General features: G+C 39.5%; 1 protein-coding gene across 1 annotated transcript in view; it reads right to left on the bottom strand.

Annotated features, from left to right (window-relative positions):
• The window catches only part of OXR1 (oxidation resistance 1), a 267,355-nt gene that overhangs the window by 158,783 nt on the left and 86,638 nt on the right, over positions 1–21,934 (bottom strand). The window contains exon 2 of the mRNA XM_028155953.2: positions 8,119–8,330. Coding sequence (XP_028011754.2) covers positions 8,119–8,330 — 212 coding nt within the window. The remainder of the gene's footprint in view (positions 1–8,118; positions 8,331–21,934) is intronic.

Genomic DNA, 21,934 nt, shown 5'->3' with positions numbered 1-21,934 from the left:
TTAGTAAAGTATGCAGTCTCCAATGGCGGTGGCGACCACAAGAGACGGGGTTGACCAGATGGCCCAGCCTGGACTTTGTCTCTGGTGGCAGGTCAGAGTGATTGTAACACTATAAATATTTAGTAAAAAAATATCTATTTTTTTCTGGAAAAAAAATAAAGGTTTCATATTTATTCCAGAGTTGAAAATGGGTTTCTGCCTATGGGTTTTCCTAGACCTTGTGTTTTATAGTAGGTTTTAATATATATATATATTAAAAACCCCATTACATATCCCACCCCTGCCAGACTCTCATATATTGAGCAAGGTCTGCTTATTGTACAAATGAACAAAAAGTTAAGCTTGATTTCTCAGTATCTTCAGATTTACTATCTTAACAAAAATCACACATTCTTATGCAAAGTGCATAAAGAAAAAGAAAAGAAAAGGCATTTGTACACATGCACCTGTCGTTAAAATGTATGAAAAGGCCACGTCCATCTAGGCAATTTGATTCCACGCCTAACAAGGACCTCAGCAATGGAAAAATTTTCCCTAAAAGTTCCTGTGACCCAGAAAAATGGAAGAAATCAATCTGTCAGCACAAACTTCAAAACATCGTTATTTTTCTCAAGAACATAATTTGATTTGAACCCTGAGAGCAGCTGTCCATTTCCGCTCCCGTGTTTATAGGCAGGGATCTGTATGCCAGTGATCTGTATGCCGAGATGGTCGTGCTGATTAAATCACAGACTTCCTGCTTCCACAAGAAGAATCTTCCTGAAGAAGGTTCTGGTTAGTGGTGACCTAGTTTCATGCTGTAGAATGTGAAGCCTCCAGCAAGATTAGTCTTTTCCTTTTTTTTTTTTTTTTCTCTCCTCTGACAGTATTTTCACTTTAGGATTGATCTTTTTTCTTCTTATAATTAAAAAGTCTGCCTTCAAAATGAGAGGCACCCAAGTTATGTGATGATATTTTTAAATGCCTGCTATACTGCCATTTAAAAGACGTTAAATGTGCATCTTGTTTTTCTCTTTTCAAAGTTTCCAAACTAATTATTACTGTTTTAATTTCACCAACTACTCAGAAAAATTTCCAGGGAACCCCTAACTCTATGGGCTCTTTTTCGACCTATAGGCTTCCTGGAGTTCATAAGATATAAATCTGTACATGACTGGCTTCATTAAGCTTGGGATGTTCTAAAGCAGGACAAAGGACAGATCTTTGAATTTCTCATTTGATAATTTCACACACCAGTAAAATTTGAACAGAATAGGTTGGGGACATTTCCCAACTTAATTTTGATAAGTCAGGGGATTTAAAAAACAAACACAAATCTTATAACAAAGACTACCATCTGTGATGATCACATTGTAAGCTTTATAAATGTAAATCATCATGTTGTATACCTGAAAGTAATATAATAAAAAAGTTAAAAAAAAAGCAAAAGAGAAAGAAATATCTGCATGTGTGCACGTACACACACACACACACACACACACACACACACACACACACACGCAGAGTCTACCCAACCAACACATTTGCTATGCCATCATTTTACACAAGTCAATTCATTTTAATACAAGAAAGGAGATAAGAAAAGGAGAAAAGGAGAAAGCAGGGAAGAAAAGGAGAGGGAGGAAGACAGAAAAGGAGGAAGGGAGGGATCAAGGGAGGAAGAAAGAAGGAAAAGACAGTTACTTTTGTTGGGTAAATATAATTCCATGGAAAACTCGTGTGTTTTTTTTCTAAGGGATTTGTTTCACCATCCATGATGTGGGCTACCCCTTGGGAAACCACTCACTGAGTTCTCTGTCAATAATCTGTGTTTGTTCCTGTTTTGGAGAAGAGAACTTGACCTGAAAACATGGAGGGGATGAGCTCTTTGCTATTAGTCATCATTTACTTAGATCCTTTTCCTTGACTTTGCCACTGTTTATAGAGTGATCATAAATAAGTCATTCAACTTCTAGGAACTTAATTCTACAGGATGCTCCATGGTGGCCATAACATATATTCCACTTACCTGTTAGGAATGGTGTAAGCATTCACTGACTTCAATTAATTCAATTTATCACCTAAAAAAAGAAAAACTGACAAAGTATATGCTAAAATGCTTTGAAATCTATTCACATGGCCCAGATTGGGGGAAGGTGTGACCAGGTATGAGGGAAGCTTGAATCCTAACACTACTCAAGGCAGAAGTAAAAGCTGACAGAACTGACATGAATGAACATACTTTTATATGTGAAAAGTGTGAGTTTTACATTAGGCCCCAAATAAACCCAGAATTCGTTCATCCGAACATAACTGGAAATTACTGTGTAAAGAACACTGACTGACTCATCCTGTAAGCTGGTGTCTTACAAAGAGAAGGTGTTAAGAGTGAGATTAATATAAATGTAAAAAGGGAGAGACTGATTCATGAGGACAAATGAGGTATGGAAAGCAGGGAGCAGGCTGTCAGTTCACATGACAAGGTGAGGACCTCAGAGGCAGAGATCTCAACTGAAGGAAACTTCCAGAGGCATTAGTCAGACACCTGCTAGCCATGGAGCCCCTTATTGGATGTGTTTGGAAGCCCTGCTGAATCAGGAACCTGGAAAGGCAAAGTTCTCCCCTTTTCTGTTTCTTCCATGAACTTGGCAGAGAGCATTTAAATAACTCTAATTTTTCTCCTCTCTTCTCCTCTCTTCTCCTCTCTTCTCCTCTCTTCTCCTCTCTTCTCCTCTCTTCTCCTCTCTTCTCCTCTCTTCTCCTCTCTTCTCCTCTCTCTCTCTCTCTCTCCTCTCTTCTCTCTCTCTCCCTCTCTCCCTCCTCCTCCCTCCCTCTCCTCCCTCCCCTCCCCTCCCCTCCCCTCCCCTCCCCTCCTCTCCTCTTTTCTAGCACATACCAGGGTTGTACTCTTATTCTCTTATTCCCTGTGCTCCAATCATTCTTTCTAAAGCCTCAAGGCCGCCAAAGATCTTCCTTAAACGGAACTCTTAGCAGATTCTCTCCTTTCATCCTCCACTGAGAAGGGCAGGTTCATCACCCCAACCTCCATCAGCACCCCTTTCTCGCCCCCAACATTTATTTAGCATTTACTATGCATGCCACACTGTACTAAATACCAGGGAAATACTTTTATTTTTTTTAAATAATAGAATTTTAAGAATCTGAAGAACTTCAAATATCTAGTCTAGTGGTTTTTCAAACTATAGGTTCAACTCATTAATGGACCATGCAATCAATTTAGTGAGTTGAGACTGCATTTGGCCAGTGTGACTCAGTTGTTTGGAGTGTCATCCATACACTGAAGAGTTGTGGGTTTGATTCTTGGTCAGGGCACATACCCAGGTTGTGGGTCCCATCCCCAGTTGGGGGTCATACGAAAGGCATTCCTCTCTATCAACATTCCTCTCTATCTTTCCACATCACTCCTTCCTTCCTCCCTCCTTTCCTCTCCTCTAAAATAAACAAAAAACATATCCTCCAGTGAGGATTAATAAAATAAAATTAAATGAAATAGGGTGGAATAAAAATGATCAGACCAGATGGTAAGGAAAATGTTTTAAGGAAATCCTGTTTGAGCTGTGCCGGTAGTTGAGTGTGTATATAGTGGGTATGCGGTGTAGAAATATGTAAATGTGTTGGGCAGGATTTGAAGGCAGTCCCCAGATGCCCAGCCCTCTGATGTACACACCTGTGCAACCCCGGGAACATGAATGGACATCACTCCGATTAGGTTCTGTTGACTTTAAAACAGACAGATGATCTGGGTGGCCCTGACCTACTTACACAAAGCTCTTAACAGCAGCGATTTCCTTGGCCAGCCCCGGGAGGGTAAGTCGGAGATTCAAGGGACACAGCTCCTGGCTTGAGGATGGAGGAGGCCACCTGGGCAGGAAAGTGAGTGGCCTCTGAAGACTACGAGTGGCCCCAGCTGACAACCAGCAAGGAAATGGAGCTCTCGGGTCTACAACCAAATTCTGCCAACAAGAAGAAAGAGCTCAGAAGCCTATGTCTCCCTAGGTGATCCTCCGAATGGGAACTCAGCCCCGCTGACACCTTATTTCAGCCTCCTGGTACCCTGAGCAGAGAACCTAGACCGTATCCGTATGTGGATTGCTGACTTACAAAACCATGAGCTGAAAAATGGGGGTTGTTTTAAACAGCCAAGTTTGTGGTAATTGGTTTCCTAGTACTTCACAGGCCAGTTGTGATAATAAAAAGAGAGTAAGAGAAAAAAACTACGCAGAAAGACACTGTTTGGTCTGAATCTTTCACTGTACAGGGGAGAAAAGTAAGGTCAAATGATGGTCCATAACTTCAAAGATTATACAGTCCGTGACAGAAGCAGGGTAGGAAAGCGCTTTCCTTTGCCACAGTCCTGGTATAGTATTCCTTTCCTTTCCATTTACCTGGAGATTCGTATATTTCACACAAATAGAGAATAGCTTTCCACCTACTTACTAAAAAATCAATGAAATTTTATTACACTTCTTGTAAAATGGGTTATTCTCATTAAAAAGTAATGACTTTATGTTGTGCTATTTTTCGCTGTAGTATTAGCTTTTTTTCTGTTATGAAAAATAATTAAGAACCAGAATCTATTATCTATACAAGGAAGCTATAATTTCTCTTTCCTAGCATTCTCTCACAGGAAACAGGTCCTATGCATAGGTTCAAGAAAGATAAAAGTTGAGATTAAAAAAAAAAAAAGAAATATTTCTAGAAAATCTACCATAACCACTCAGCCAGTAAATAACCCCAAAACTTTCTATTTCATTATTTTTTATTTGAAAATTTTTAAATCCCCAGAATCATTGCTTTAATTGAAATAATAGTATTTCACCTACTAGTAAATATAGTACTACACTTCATTGGTACATTTAAATGTAATACTCTATTTGGCCACAAGAGGGCTCCCAGGTTTTTTTTTTAATTGTGGGCACCATAAATTGAGACACAAAGCTATCTTTCAATACACAAAGGGCATATTGGCTGGTGGACGGGTTAGTTGGCATGGTTTCCTTAAGTGAAATTATCTGGGAATTTCAGTAAGATATTACGCCACTATATTGCCACAGAAACCCCTCTGGCTCACCTCTGTGAAGAGGGGGATGGTATCCTGCTGATTGACACAGAAGGCTGACTCTAAAATGTCACAAGAGAAGGTTAATTTCATGTGCAGAGTCTGCTATCTCTGGCTTATGTCTCCATCTTTAATCTCTCTATGACTTTATTTCTCATCTATAAAAGTAAAGAGTATAACACCCACCTCTCAGAGTTGTTTTGAGAGTGAATTGAGATAGAAGGATGATATAGATAGAAGATAGTGCCAGGTACATAGAATTGCCAATAGTGGTAATTTTAATTGTTACTGTTCATTACATATAATACTTTTACTAATGGATACCGAAATAAACTTGTTTTGTGAAATGATCTTTCAAAACGGGTGAAAGATCTTTCAAAAGGCTGCGAACATTTCAGCCTTAAAAATGTGTCCAGATCCAAGTTAGTGGAAGGGTTACATAAACACAGTAAAGTCCACAATGTAGATGTCAAATTTAACATAATAGACATGCCGTTGACATAGACTGTGAGTCAAACTGTTTCAAATCCAATCATTAAAAATTCACCAGTGGTGGAGCTATTTAAAATAACTCATGGCTCTTTCCGCAATCCAAACTCACCACTTAGACTTGTATTTTCTAGGTACTGTTCTCTATTTCCTGTGGCCAACCTGCTCAGTCTTCTTCCTTTTCTCATCTTTAGAGAATACTGAGTTTGTATGATAACTATATTCCGAATACAAAATACTGAGTCTTCTTAGCCAGTTAATAAATAAGAAAAACAAAAAAAAAATAAAACATAAAAAATAAATAAATCAGAAAAGCAATAGGAGGTAGTGGACATGTTGAAGGGAAAATGGTGCGAGGCAGTTATATAAACTATATGGGCTTTTCTAGATGATTGATACGTAGAGATCTGCTATCATAAGTTTTACAAATGGAAATATGCACCTGCCTATACTGTCTTATATCAATTTTTGTTAGTTGGCTATTGACATCCTTAAAGGCATCGTGCTCATTGTCTGTGAAAAATAAGACTTAAACACCTTACTCTGGGCAGAGGAAGCCTGAGAGTAGATGGAGAAAGAGTGGGTATGGAAATAATGGAAAGGGAAAATTCTAATAGACCCACGTGGAGGCATCTCTTCAAGCTTGAAGGGAAGTAATTTAACCCAAAGACATGGGGAAATGACTTGAAATCACACAGAAAATTGGTGTGTGAATCAGAATTAGAAATCTGATTTCCTAATGATCACTTCTAAATAGGGACACTAAAAGATCTGAGAAAAAAAATTCAAATATCCCATGTTGGAGCTCTAGGGGTGGTAGATACCAAATACAACATAATCTCTTTGATTTAACTTTCATAAATGCATTAAAACACAGTCTCTGCTACTGCAGCTTTTAGATGTGACCAAATCTCTCCAAAATGAAATAACATGTAAGGCCAAAGCACCCTTCCTCTTCCTCAGTAGATTCATCTCCTCTATGCATCACCCTCTACCATATAGCAACTTTTGTCTCAAACAGACCAGAGACACTGAAAATTGTTTTTGTTACTTTAAAAAGAAAGGATAAAGACACGATGGACAAATATTGGTACATAAAAATTGATAATTCAACTCATTTAGATTGATTACCTATAATACCCCAATCCTATCTAATAATAGACAAATATGCAAATTGACCGCACCTTCGCTACACCCAAGCCACGCCCACCAGCCAAGCCATGCCCACCAACCAATCAGGACGAGTATGCAAATTGCCCCAACAAAGATGGCGGCTAATTTGCATATCAAGACAGCGTGGAAAGAAGCCAAGAGCTGCAGAAGGGAGTAAAGCTTCGAAGAAAGAAGCAAGCGGGGGGATGGGGGGAAGAAGGGAGGAGCGAAGTCAGGGCAGGGGTGAAGGGAAAAGCAGGCGGGCTGGTGGAGAAGGCGGGGCGGGCGACAAGGGCGGAGAGGAGGCAGGGCCGGGGGAGAAGGGAAAAGCAGGCAGGCTGGCGGAGAAGGCGGGGCGGGCGACAAGGGCGGAGCGGAGGCAGGGCCGGAGGAGAAGGGAAAAGCAGGCGGGCTGGCGGAGAAGGCGGGGCAGGCGACAAGGGAGGAGCGGAGGTGGGGTAGAGTGCAGCAGGAAATCCTATTGCAGGATTTTTCCTGCAACGGGAACGCTAGTTAAATACTAAAGTTCAAAATTACAGGATATTATTCTACCTGAGAAAGCAGGGACATTTAAATGCAAAACCCTTTCCACAGACCCTTCCCCACAATGGGCTCTGGTGTGATTCAATCTCTCCAGGTGAGGTCACATGCAAGCTCCATACAGACCTACAAGGTTGTTTGTTCTCACTGAGAAAGTAACAACTTTCTATTTCCTTAGTTACAGGCTTATTAGGTACAGGCTGACATCCTGACAGAATAGGGTCAAAGACTCAAGAGCCTGGAGGGAAAAAGCAAAGATTAAAACCCAAAAATGGTCTTGGCCGAAGAATGGCATAAATGCAAATGGTAGCACCTCAGCTTAAACACTCCGAAACCGGATACAGTAGGTCCTCGGGTGATGTCGGAGATCCATTCCTATGGCGTGACGTAACCCACCTACATAAGCACCCACGTCACTCACATGGAGCACATACACAGCAGTAATGAAGTGAAACACTAAAAACAATTTAAAAGAAAGATTACAATTCCTGACCTTTACTTGTGGTAAATAAATAATGAAAAACATAAAGCACATATGTACATAAGTCGAAATGATGGAATCTTTTTTTTTTTTAATAAATAAATGGGAGATGGTGACGTAACCCGAGGACTGTCTGTATATAATTTACTCCCCTTAGGCCAAATATAGAAGGCCCTCCAGCCTGCCCTCTTATTTAACGGTATGGAAGGTTTTCAGTATTTTTCCATCTCCACGTTCAGACCATATCAGGAAATGTCCACATAAACCACCAGAAAGACATGCACATCATATAAAGAAGGGAGCATTTCCCGGCGGACCCATGCATTCACAGTGCTATCTAGATAGACTTCATGTATTCAAGTGCGTGAGACACTTCATGTATTCAAGTGCAGCTCACCAATCGTGTAGAACCTCTTCAGCTCACTCCTGCGGGAAGGATGCTTCGGGGTGTTGGCTGTGTTGGCTGTGTTGGCTGTGTTCTGTTCTTCTTCAATGATGGGTGTCTTGGGTGCAGGGGGCTTACTGACTTGTGGCATTTGCTTTCCTGCACCGGCCAAAGGGTTGAACCCTGGAGCAGTAATATCCACCGACTGGGACTTTTTCTTCAACCTACAGACAGAGAATATCACAGGCTGTGAGGACTGACTCGAGGGATAAAATATTTCCAACAACTGAGTTATGTTTGGCCCTGAAATAGAACCAAGTTTATTCAGAAATTATAGACCTTCCCAACAGGGTTTTAAATTCTCCAAATGTTCTTGAAACCAGTTGGGAAAAATAAATCTTCTTCTGGTTAACCATTTTGGAAGGGTTCACTAAAATATATTAAAATGTATGGTGATAAAGGACTTCTGTTTTTCTAATAATAGCAAACTAAATGCACTTGGCTATTGCTTTTGGTTCTGGAAGGAGTATTTAATGCTATAGCCAAGCACTAGTTAGAAATAAATAATTGCATCCCAGAAAAGGAAAAGGAAAGGATTACCTGGGTAACTAGAGGCTGCCAGTGCTTTGCTATTGAGTCTATGACAGCATCTAAGCTGTAAAAATTATAGAGTTCACATGGTTCCTCCAGACACTCTCAGTGACAATAAAAGTATTGCCCACGTCTACAGTCTAAAGAGCTGACATCAGACCTAACTTGGAAAGCAAAAAGCGATCCATAAAACATTTTCCCCACTCATGCATGGGAATGTTTCCCTTGGGGTAAAAATCATTGGTAAACGATATGTGCTAAATTCACATACTTCAAGCTATACAACGGTATTTGTAATGTAGTTTAACCCTGAGCCCAGAATATTCTGGGCCCTCGATATTTCTCAAGTCGGTTTGCCCTACAGAACACAAGTTGGCTGTTTTCTTTATCAATTATGGTAGTCACACCTGGACGTTTGCAATTTTCGAAAAAGTTTCATACCTCCTCATACCCCCAGGCTTTATTTCTACTTTCTGGACATAAAGTACATTAAGTTCCATTTTCTGATCTACCCTGCTGGACTCAGCTTCAGTGTGGCCTCCTGTGGGAGCTTCCACTGACATGAGCCTTGGCAACCTCACACCTCTCCACAGAGGGGTTATTCATAATTAACACGAAATGAGCTTCCCATAAATTGAATTTACCACAGCAAAAGCCTCGTTAAAGGGATAGAGTGTATCAATAGTAAAGGATCCATTAATGAAAGTAGTGTTTACTAAATTGCACCCAATTCATTATCACCTATATGATTTCTGCCATACCCACATATTACCTACTTAATATTTATTTTTTATATTTTTTATATACTTTATTGATTTTTTACAGAGAGGAAGGGAGAGGGAGAGAGAGTTAGAAACATTGATGAGAGAGAAACATCAATCAGCTGCCTCCTGCACACTCCCCACTGGGGATGTGCCCGCAACCAAGGTACATGCCCCTGACTGGAATCGAACCTGGGACCCTTGAGTCCGCAGGCCGATGCTCCATCCACTGAGCCAAACTGGTCAGGGCCTTAGTATTTATGAACAATGACTTGCTTTATCCAAATTGCCAACATATATATTAAAAAGTGTTCAACAGTGTTAGCCATAAGAAATGTAAAGTAAGACCGTATTGTCCTCATAACACCCCTCTCCCCCATGGCTAAAATGTAAAAGACACGGTAGCAAGTGTGGCCATGAGGAGCAATTGGAATTCTTCAACAATGCTAGGGGGATGTAAACTGGGTCGACCCCTTTAGACTACTGTCTAGCAATATCTGCTCAGCTGAAGGCATGTATCTTTTAAGTAAGTGTGTGTGTGTGTGTGTGTGTGTGTGTGTGTGTGTGTGTGTGTTTATTTCAGAGAGGAAAGGAAAGGGAGAGAGATAGAAACATTAACCTTTTGCACTCGGATGTCGAGTGTGACTCAACATGGTTAGCATTAGAATAAAGGAATCGAGAAAAAAGCAAGTGAGTGCAAAGGGTTAATGATGACAGAGAATCACTGATTGGCTCCCGTCTGCATCCTCCACCCGCACTGGGGATTAAGCCAGCAACCCAGGCATGTGCCCTGACTGAAAATTGAACCCTGATCTCCTGGTTCATAGGTCAACGCTCAACCACAGGGCTATACCAGCTGGGCAAAGGCATGTATCTTTTGACCCAACTATTCTATTCCTAAGATATATCGTACACAAATATGGATATGATCACCCAAAGACAAAGTTAAGAGTGCCCACTTAGAGTACACAGTCCAAATGTCTATTCACAGTAGAAATGGGTAAGTAAACTGTGATAATATTTATAAAATGAAATTTTATACAGCAATGGAAATTAATGAACTATAACCACTTGCAACAACATGGATGGTTTTCATAAAAAAAATAATGCTGGGCAAAAGCCAGATGCACAAGAGTGCATACTGGAGGATTCCACAGCCCTTTCTCCAGTCTCTTTAGAGTGAGCAAAGGACATGACTGTGGCCTCTAAAGGCCAAAGGCAGGCAGAAATGCTTTTCCCCTCTTCTTTTTGCCCCTCCCCAATCTTGAAGGGTATCATGTTCTCATTGTTGTTGCTGGAGGCTGGAACACTGCTAACAGGTTTGCTGACTTGCTTAAGAAAAGACTTCCACTTGCATGTTCTTAGAAAGCAGAACTGTGTGGGTAACTGAATTACTCCCTTAAAGATTCTAAAAATGACTACTAGGGTTGACAGAGAAACCTGCTAAATGCTACCTTCCATTTCCAAATTTCATGAAAGGAGAACTCTTTCCAAATTTTTAACAATGTCTTAATTAAATGTGTAAAAGAAGTGTAAATATAGCATAATGGAATATGTAGGTGTACACTAGAGAAAATACCCATTGGTAATAAATGCAACATTACAAATAGAGACTAAAATAATCTCTTCAGAGGCACAAAAAGGATCTTTGTTTAACGTGCTTCGTATTCCCAAAGGACACTGAGTGCCACGGTCTTGGATGTATGAACAATGAGAGTTAGAGGAGCCTTCCCCTCTTCTCATGACTCCGCTAGGCAGGCTGTCTGGTGGTTAATTTCTGCCTTTTCTTGTTTCTCCTTTTCAGCAGATTCTTACCCTTCCCCAGATGCACTCCAATGTTGGTAAGAATGTTGGACACTTTTTTTGAGACTCAGTTGCCTCACCTATAAAATGGGGAGCAAACATACTCAAACGTTCTGAGGGTTAAGAAAACCTCCTGTGGAAAAGTGCCTCGTACACCACCTACACAGGATGCTGTCGATAAGATACGTGCAAGTTCCAATCTCTCTCTAAGAGGATGTAAGGGGATGACATAATTTTCTTCTTCAAATATTCAAGGGTGCTGAGGAAACTATCGGGATCCTTCCCTGCTGTGCTATTTTAGATAATATTGAGCCTGCATTTTGTAGGAAGTTTCACCTATTTCAAAGTGTGAATTTGGGGAAAGGAGTGTAAAATAATATGGGACAGACTAAATGGGAGTCCTTTACGTTGTGTGCAAGGTAGTATTTCTACTGTGAGAGTCCCCAAACCTTTTGTAAAACAAGTTCATTCATCGATACTTCACTTGGGTATATACTTTTTTTTAAAAAAAAAAATCAGTGTGCGGTTGATTGAAAACTGCAATCTCATAAGCAGAGGTTGAGACCAGGGAACCATGAAGAAGTAAAGACAAGAATTCTAAAGGAAATGTGGAGGGTTTTTTACTTACTTACTCTGTAAAAATAGTGTTCATGCCAATTTCAACTAGTTCTCCAAGGAGCAGGAGACGCCCTGTAGGCCAAGGATGAAATATGAAATCACAGAAACTTGAGGACAAAAAAGAAGGGGCAGAAAACCTCCCATGCCAGCCAATGTAAACAGAATTACTCTCATAGCAATCAGCTAAATTTTCTAAATTATATTTGTGCATAACTTATTTCTGCTTTACTAGAAACATGAAAATCTTCCACTCATTTTCCACATTGTTGTTTGAGTAGGATAAAATATCTTCTGGCTTAAGTGAGTTAATGGGGATCCCAATGCCCAGGGCTTGTGCCAACAGTGACTGAGTATGGCTTTCCATTGCCCACAACAGAGGACTCGCTCCTCTCCAAGATCTGGGTCGATTCTCTATTGCAATAGCTTCCACCGTGGAGAAGCGTTCTCCAAGCTTCTTTACTTCCAGCTCTTTATTACTATCGATCATTTATTACCAGTCATACTCTTGGTTTTTACCTTCCTTTTCCCTCTCACATTGTGGGGTTTTCACCGTCTAACTATCTCCACCCATCTATCGTCTTCCATTCAAGTCATAACCAAGCAACACTTTTCATCGTTCTTTGTCTCCCAGGCTCTGCAACTTTAAAGAGTTTTATCATTTTGTCTAAATGCTACATGATAAAACTCTACCGTAAGCATAAACTAATTCTTGATATGACTTATTTGCATAAGAAAAAAGATTTTAAGTACTTTGAGTTCTCAACTGGAATTACCTCTTCCATCATGTGGACTTCAAATGATACCTGCATGATAACTACATGTTCCTGAGTTTCGTCACTATCTGGGTAAAGTGAACCTTCTACTATCCACCTAGCAGAGTTTTAGTGTACCGTGGGTCATGGGCAACAGTTGAGAAAATCGGTAATACATTTTATATATACTAAAATACAGACCATAGTATATTGATAATTTTCCCTAGATCACAGGAATTTAAGGTGGAATTTAAGGTGGTATAACATGAACATGTAAAAGCCACATCTTCATATATTTGACTATGTACCTTGGGAATAATTGCAGAGTGGTTGAGACTATAGACATGGTAGCCAGAATCCCTAATCTGGTACTTACTACCTGTGTAACCTAGGTCAATTTTCTTAACCTCTCATTGCCCCTGTTTTCTCATATGTAAAATGAAGATATTAATAATAACTATGTCACAAAATTGTCATGAGAATTAAATTAATATTTATAAAAGCACTTAGGATACTTGGTATGTAATAAGTATTATATACGTTTTTGCTTTAAACAATAACAAGGAAACATGGTCATTGAGCTTTTATAAAACACAGCATACAGGCCATATGCTATATAGTCATTATTTCATTTACTGATCATTACAAACCTAAGAGGTAGGTATCATATAGCCTATTTGTTGTGGAGTCAATTGAGGTTTAGAGAAAGTGACAGGGCTAAATTTAGGGAAGCTTGAATCCAACTAGGACATTTTGTCTAAAACGTCACACTAAAGAATTAGGAGATGAATTTCAGCTCTCACACTAGCCATGTGGCTTTGGACAAGGACCTGGACTGTCTAGGTCTCAATCCACAATGGTACTATCTGCCTACTTTACCCGAGAGAGTTGTTGTGAGCATAAAATAGCTTAATTTATGTGAAAGCACTTTATAAAATGCCACAGACATCTACATTATAAGTAGTAGCTATACAAATTCACCCTGTGCCCATTCATTTGTTGTCTATTTACACAAATGTATGTTACACATAGATACGTGGATGCATGTTAATGGCTGTGCCCCACAGACCCAAAACTTGTAGTCCTTTCCAGTAATTTCCAGCAAGAAGACCATCTGTGGTTTGCACAACTCATTACTGTGAGCGAAGCTGTCTCCTGGCTTCCTGAAAGAGCTCATGTAAGGATATTTTTTTAATCAGTAAAGCTGCTGAGAATGCAGCTATTTCAAGTTGGATACTGCGGTTGCTGCAAAAATCTCAAGTCACTCAAAAGGAGCTTTTTGAGAGCAAATGCCTAAAAAATTTTCACATGGCAAAATTAAGAGCTTTTGTTAGCCCTCTTGTACAGTCTGACTACAAATCAGCAGCTAAAAAAAAAAACCCACAAAATCAGCAAAAAACAAGCACATTCAGAAGTACAACCAGAAGAAATAACGGATTGAAAACCAATGCATTAAAACAAGAAAACAACCCTTTGGGATATAGAATATGCCAATTACAGCCTGCTCCATAACTGCTGGGGGCACACTGTTCTTTGTGTCCCTGAACACAAGGGTTGAGACAGAAAATATAATTAATGAGGAATCGGGAATTAAACAACTTACAATTCCAAATCAATGCAAAATGTTTCAACAGAAGTATCCTTTGGGCGTACAATTGATTTTGGAATCATTAATGGGACACCCAAACTAGATACCTCATTATAATAAGGTATGTTTCTAGCCCTGTATTCATGCTAAGAAATTTATGTTTCCCTAATTTGGAAGTTCAACAAAACAGGAAATTCAAGAATGAAGGAAGCCACAGGTGCAACGATATGTAGGAATGATTTGCTAGAGATTCTCTTGTTAAGTGCAATTGAATTCAGCTCTGTCAAGAGCAAGACCAATGTACATACCATGGCTTGTATGGAAGCATACATGCATTCATTGCTATTATACCTAATTTTATTCTAAAAGTACTAAAAATTAAATTAAAAACCAATCTGCCTCTCCAGTGTTTCATGAACCCTCACATAAAATGTTAACAATTCTTACTGAACTTTTATGAAAAAAAGACATCCAAGTTCTTGAAGTTTGCCAGCTGCTTTATATCCCTACTAGAGGTCCGGTGCATGAATTCGTGCACTGGTGGGGTCCCTTAGCCTGGCTGGCAGTTGAGGCCTATTGGGAGATTGGCCAGCCAGCCCCCCAATCAGGGCCTATTAGGAGGGCTAAGCTGGCAGGGGGTAGGGACCATGAGAGGTTGGCCTGCCAGCCCCACTCCCCTCCCCCCATCAGGGCCTAGGGGGAGGGGCCGCAGGTTTGCTGTGGGAGAGCACTGACCACCAGGGGACAGCTCCTGCGTTGAGCATCTGCCCCCTGGTGGTTAGTGTGCGTCATAGGGACTGGTTGACCGCTCATTCCGCAATGGTTGCTTAGGCTTTTATATATAGATGCCTATACCAGTCCAAAGAAAAGAGGTAGGAGAGAAGTTTCTTCTGTTAGGAGTCCTTACCCCCAGATTGACTTAATTCCTACATTCACAGAAATTCTGTTCATTCACCATATTACTCCTAAGGACTTAGCATAGTTCTTGGCATGTAGTAGGCACTTATTACATAAATTGTTGAATGAATAAACAAATGGCTTCAGCATGGGGAAAAGCCACAAGAAATAATACAAAAATACAAGCAAGTTTATATATAAAAATTCATGAAGGTAATTTAAGAGAGTAAGACTTTGGATAGTTGGTAGCTGATCTGATGATCAATTTAATACATTCACATAACCTAGACTTCATCCCTCCCCATTGTGGGAATGTGTTTTTGAGCTTGGACAAAGGAAATAGTTTATTCTGTTATCAATACTATGATAAATATTTCACTTGATTTACTATATCCAGCTTTGTAATTTCATTTTTTAAATACCTAATTCACTTTATTCAATAATTCAAGAATCAGACAGCATCCCATCTAGTAAATAAAATCTAGTTTTGTAATTTCTACAGAAACACTGTAGCTTTAATAAATTGCTATCCTTATGCAAAAAAGTTTCAATGTTGGCATGGAGGAGTGAAAAGAGCAAGGACTCTGGAATCAAATATTTAGGTTCAAGTTCAGGATCTATTCTTTTAAGCAATCTAATGATGAAACAACTTTTGATTACAAAGTTCTACTTATGTTTTTTGAATAGTCATTCAATTTTTTGCATATTTTCTTTCTACTATAAAGTTTCAAACATTAAGTCAAATAGTAGTAAAATTTTTATGAGATTTCTCCTTCCATGTACTTTCCAATTATACCACTATATTGCATGCATTAACTTTGAAATTATACGAATTTCCAATTTATTTCAGTTTTTGCCTTGGAACTTACTTCAAAGCCTTTCAACTGGAAAATCCTGAAAGTAGAAACCCATTATGCAAATCAAAGATTAGGCCTTGAAGGATTTGAAAGTCAAATTCTTGTAAATGTTAAACCGTCTTTTGCAATAACTCACAGTGATGAAATTTAATTTTATTACCTTTTATGAAATGATTTGTAACATTCTATTGCCACAAGAATTGCATTCTGTTTATTCATTTTAGGAAGAAGGAATCAGAAAAAAGAAGACTATTTTAAGACTTTAGGATTATATCCAACATTGCTGATTAAAGGATTCTTCTATATTTCACAAGGCCTATTACAAACTCTCTGCATAAAGCATATGGACTAGCTGATTAAAATATAGTTTTGCTTATGCACAATATAAGGCAACTCCAAAATTAATCAAGATAGTTTCTGCAAATCATAATAATCTGGGCCGAATCCCAATAGTTTATAGTGAAAATGCCAATATAGCACACAACCTCTCATCTTAATATCTCCAAATGAAGATGTGAGAAACAGAAAAAGAAGGTATAGAAAAAAATATGTATCTCTTATTTGCACATTAATTCAGAAATATAATGGAAACATCACTGTGGTTAATTCATTACTTCTTTGCCTCTTTCAAACTAAATCATCTTACTGATGAATATTAAAAAATCCGGTGGTCAACCTAAAGGTTTTCAAATGAAAATATTTTGTTGTTTTTAAAAGTTAGATTGCATTATTGACTATATTATTGACTGAAAAGGATATTTTTGAAAATGACTCTATTTAGATCCTGATTAGCTACCCTAGATAGGGCATGCCATGTCCTCTCCCCAACTCTGAGAATCATTGGGGAGTCTGTTCTAGTTTTCTTCTGTTCAGATGATAATGGTGTAACACATGAGGGCTAGGTAGTGCCCCAGAACAATGAAGTTGGACTTTAGACTTTTTTAGATAAACATCTTATATAATATTTAATGTTATATGAAAGAAATCACTATCATATTCCAATGGTAACTCTATAAACATCATTAATCTTTCCCCATTACTTTAAGATTTCTTATTCCTGTTATAGAAGAAAATATGATCCTTCTTTTGTTAAAGCCAATCTCTTCACGTGTTCTCTGAATCCAATTGCATCCTCTCTCTGTACGTGGAGTGTTAATGTCCGACTGATGGTAAATCCTGAACCAACTGAGGGACAGGTGCAGGAGTCAGGGACCCCATGGCAAGCTGACAGCTTGGAGAAGTAGTGTCCTGGTTCAGAGAACACCCATGGGCATCAGTTCCCAAGAGAGAACGCAGACCACATTGGGCCTGCATTCACAGCCCTTTCCAGTGTCTGAGACATCACTGTTCTTCCTTGGGTAGACGCAGACACAGAGAAGCGAAGCTCTCTTCTAAATCCTTCATAAAGGAAGGACGTTTCCATTTTCCCTGAAAAGGAAGGGTGTGGCTCAGTGACAAAGGGGTGAACGATTTTGATTTGATTCCTGGTCAGGGCCCATATTTATACCTCACCCAAACTCCCCAGTATAGCAAACTGAAATATATAATTAGTTAGTTGGTATTATCCGTTACCTATGGCACATCTTAAACTTAACATATCCTTAAATAAATTCTCAATTCCTAAACTCACCCCTAGCCTTTTTCCTGTCTTCTTTATCTCTATAAATGGCACTACTAACCACATAGGCACTCAAGCCAGAGACTTGGAAATTACACTTGATTCCTTCCTTTGCACCTTTCTCTACTTCTGATTTGTCAACAAATTCTCTCTATTCTGCTTTCAAATTATATATTGAATCTCTCCACTTCTCTCCACATTTTCACCAGCTCCCTAGTTAGACTCCTACGGATCATTGCCAAAGCCTCAGATTAATCTCCCAAGTTAAGCTTTTCTCTTTGGCTACCTCTTCTTCCGGCTAAACCATTCACCAATGCAGGCCCAGCAAGGACTTTTAAGCATAGGTGATAGGTTGTTTTCTCACTTCAAAGGCGTGAATGGCTTCCTACTGTGGTCAAATGAATTTCTAAACTTCTTCCCATGGTCCATAAGACCCTACTTCATCTTGAGCTACTCTTCTTTTTTAAAAAATCTTTATTGTTCAGATAATTACAGTTGTTCCTCTTTTTCCCCCCCATAGCTCCCCTCCACCCGGTTCCCACCCCACCCCATGCCCTTAACCCCCCCACTGTCCTCATCCATAGGTGTATTATTTTTGTCCAGTCTCTTCCAGCACTCCCCCCACCCCTTTCCCCCTGAGGATTGTCAGTCCACTCCCTTTCTATGCCCCTGATTCTATTATATTCACCAAATTATTCTGTTCATCAGATTTTTTATTCACTTGATTACATATCAACAAGTGAATCTAAAAATTGAGCTACGCTTCTTGCCCATGCTCTAGTCACCTTGGTATCCCTCAAGGCTCTCAAACATGTCAAGCTCTTTGCCTCTTCAGATCCTTTGCAAAGCTATTCCCTCCCACTGGAAATCTCTGAGTTGCTCGTTTTTTAAAGTCTTCTCAGAGAAACCATCCCTCAAGATTCTAAGTAGGTTGTTTCTTATCTCCTGCACCTCAACCCCCTCAACTCCAGGTTACTCTGTTCATCTGTTTCTCATGGTATTCACCAGAAAGTCTAATGCATATTGGTTTATGTTTGCTTTTTCTCTGTCTCTCTCACTTCACTCTCCCCACTGGTGGGGCTGAAAGCACACATACTCTGTGCACCTAACACAGTGCCTTGCACATTATGTGGACACCAAAAATATTTATTACATAAATGAATGAGTGAATGATCCCTCCTCATAGACTTCACACATGTCTTTATTCAGAAGACTTACAGGGCAGGAGGTTATGTTTATTTTCTCCACCTTTCATTCTTAATTCGGCTCAGTCACATGTCTCAAATCGTCCTCAAAAAGTTACTGTTATATCTCTTTGGTTAGAAAACCGCAATATTCATAACAATTAGGTGAAAAGAGAGCTGCCTCCTGATCTATGACCCGAGTCAACTTTGAAAGCTGAAAATTATGGTTGCACACATGGTCTCAGAAATAGACTTGGGGTATTTTCAAATACGTGTTGATAAGCTGGCGTTATGCTTACAGGCATCTCACTCCTGCCTCTTCCAGGCCTGATACTTCTGCAGCTGGTACATTACATTAGAAGGACAATCAGGTGGAGACAAAATGCAAAACATCGCACAGTGACAAAGCCAGGGGAAAAGGGGCCGTGAAAAAAATATGTCCATATATATGTTCCCTTCTAAACGCATTAAGGGCTCATAGAAATTCCAACATAACTCATCATTCAAGACTAAGAAGTAAAATTTGATGATGGAAAAAAAGCAGCAATCTATATTTAATTGGACTACTTTTAATTCTGTAGGGAACCCGAGCTCAACCACTTAATTCTACTGTGGCAGGAATGAGAGTCATAACTTCTTGAACTCACGCTCTACAAATGATGGCCTTTAGTCTATAAGCCATAAGCTACTTGAGATCGGGGACTATCTTATTCATATTTGAACCACCAGTGCCCTGTATCCCATCAGGCACATAAAGGCCTGACTTAAAGGCTTGACTTCACCTGGGGATAGATATGCTGAAGAACCTGGTCCAAAAGCCACGGGAGGGGTCATCCTGAAGTCTCATGAACACACCTAGTTGCTTTCTCTCACAAACCTGATGCTGTCAGTACAGCACTGCCCTGGGCTCCTTTTCAGACCAGTGTTCTGGACGACACTCTGCCGTCACTAGGAATAAAATTTGATGTAAGACCCTTCACCTGGCCCTCAGCATTCTCATCTGTACAATGCTGATAATCATCTCTGTGACATTTGCCTAACACGGTTACTTATCTTGTTCACCAAATATCTGGTGATTCTCTTCTAAGGTACAATTCAAGGCGCTGTACCTTATCCTCCCCCCCCCTCCTTTATCCTTGGGGGATACTTACTATACCCCAGTGGATGCCTGAAATAGCAAATCATACCAAACCATATATATATAAAATGTTTTTTCCTATATATACATTCACTTTATGGTTTCCTTTTGGCATATCCAATTGAAGACATCACTTCTCTTGTGCTTTGGGGCTATTATTGAGAAGCAAAACAAGGGTGCCTGGAACACAAGCACAGCAATACTGCAACAGTTGACCTGATAACAAAGATGGTTATTGAGTGAGTAATGGGTAGGAGCATGGACAAAGGGAGGATTCACCTGCGGGCTGGTATGGATGGAGCAGAGGACGTGAGATTCCAATACTCCACTCAGAACTATGCACAATTTAAAACTTCTAAGTGGTTTACATCTGGATTTTTCCATTTAATATCTGCAGATCACGGTTACCACAAGTAACAGAAACCATGGAAAGCTAAACCGAGAATAAGAGGGGACTACTCTCCTGACTCTCTTAATCTCTTCCCGGCCTCCCTTCCCTTTGAGATTCTTCAGTCTGTTCCATGTTACAAGGAAGCTATATAACGGTAACTGTCACCTTAATTTAATTACAAGCATTCAATCATTCCTTTTTAGATTCATATGGAACTTGGTCTACATTTCTTCATAGACATTAAATAATTCAATCTACATAACCCCTTGTAAAATAGGCAAAGCAGGGATTTTGTATTTCTGTTAGCTCAGAAGGCTGAAGGGACTGGAGGTGTACGTAGCTAGTGATTGGCATCAGAAACACACAAAACTAGATCCATCCTCCACAGCAGGGCACGTTTTCTGTGCTGCATCACTAGTGTGTACTGAGGGCTTATATGAGCACCACACACACATTCCAAACACTCACTCTCCAGCTCAGGAAGCAAGATAGAAACAGGAAGGAATTAAGCAATACTATCACTCGAAGGTCTGGGGATGAAATAGCTCTAAAATCAAATAGTTGATTCTCAGTGTATATCCACTCAAACCATCAAAGTATATCGACAGCACAAAAGAAAGCATTTTAAGAACAAAAGTCATTATTCTACTCATAGCAGTGATTTTTGCCTATTGGCCTAATTAAAGTAAAACCTATTTATACCAGACTTTTACTAAAATGAAATGACAAAAATACAGCAAGTAAAATGGCTAACATAGCTTTGAAATTTAGAAGCAAGATAATTTGAGGAACACCACAGTGCAGAACAGCAAAAGATCTGAGCTGGCTCTGTGTATTGGCGTGTGATGTTCACAAAGGCCAGATGATCTTTCACAGTTTTTCTTCTTTTTCTTCATCCCCGCCCCCCATCCCTGCTCAATTGCTTATCACACATAGCTTGAGAATTAATAAAAAAGTAATAATTAGTTCTTTTGGGAACTACTGTGGTGGGATGGAGCATTTCAGAAATGTAAGGCATTGCCACGACAGTTGTTAAAAATATAGAGAAGTCAAGAAATGTCAAAATGCTGGTAATATACTGACATCACAACTCCTACACCTCCTGCCTACATAACCAGCCGACTTCACACCTGAAAACACTGCACTGCAAATACGCCAAAACTGTTTACATCTCTGGTCATGTTTCTTAACTATGTTCTTTAAATCAAGTTTAAAATGTAATCTTTTGTGAGTAAATTCTCAAGTACAAAATTTTGTATTCTCAGGAGCTATTTGCAGTTCAGGAATAACTTTGAATTTCTACAGAATAAAGAAGGTGTGAATACTGATTAGACCGACAACAGAGTCATATAACTAAATCCTGGCCCTTTTTGCAAAAGCTGGTTTATGTAACTTAATTGGCCATCTCTAAATAGTAAACACAGATACCCCAAATTGAGTCCCTCTATGTTTGTGCAGTGAAGGTAGTACAGGGCTGCGATATGGCCAGGTGGGTTGTACATTGTACAATCCCAAGTGGGCAATGTGCAACAGTGCCCCCCCCCCCGGAATTATGTAATGTTGCAGCCCTATAAGTGAATTTAGTTTAAGTAATTGCTTCCTATTAGCAGTTGAGAAAATGTGATGAGCA

Source organism: Eptesicus fuscus, chromosome 19 (assembly GCF_027574615.1).
Source record: "Eptesicus fuscus isolate TK198812 chromosome 19, DD_ASM_mEF_20220401, whole genome shotgun sequence".
Classification (NCBI taxonomy): Eukaryota; Metazoa; Chordata; class Mammalia; order Chiroptera; family Vespertilionidae; genus Eptesicus; species Eptesicus fuscus.
This window is presented reverse-complemented; position numbering and strand designations above follow the sequence as displayed.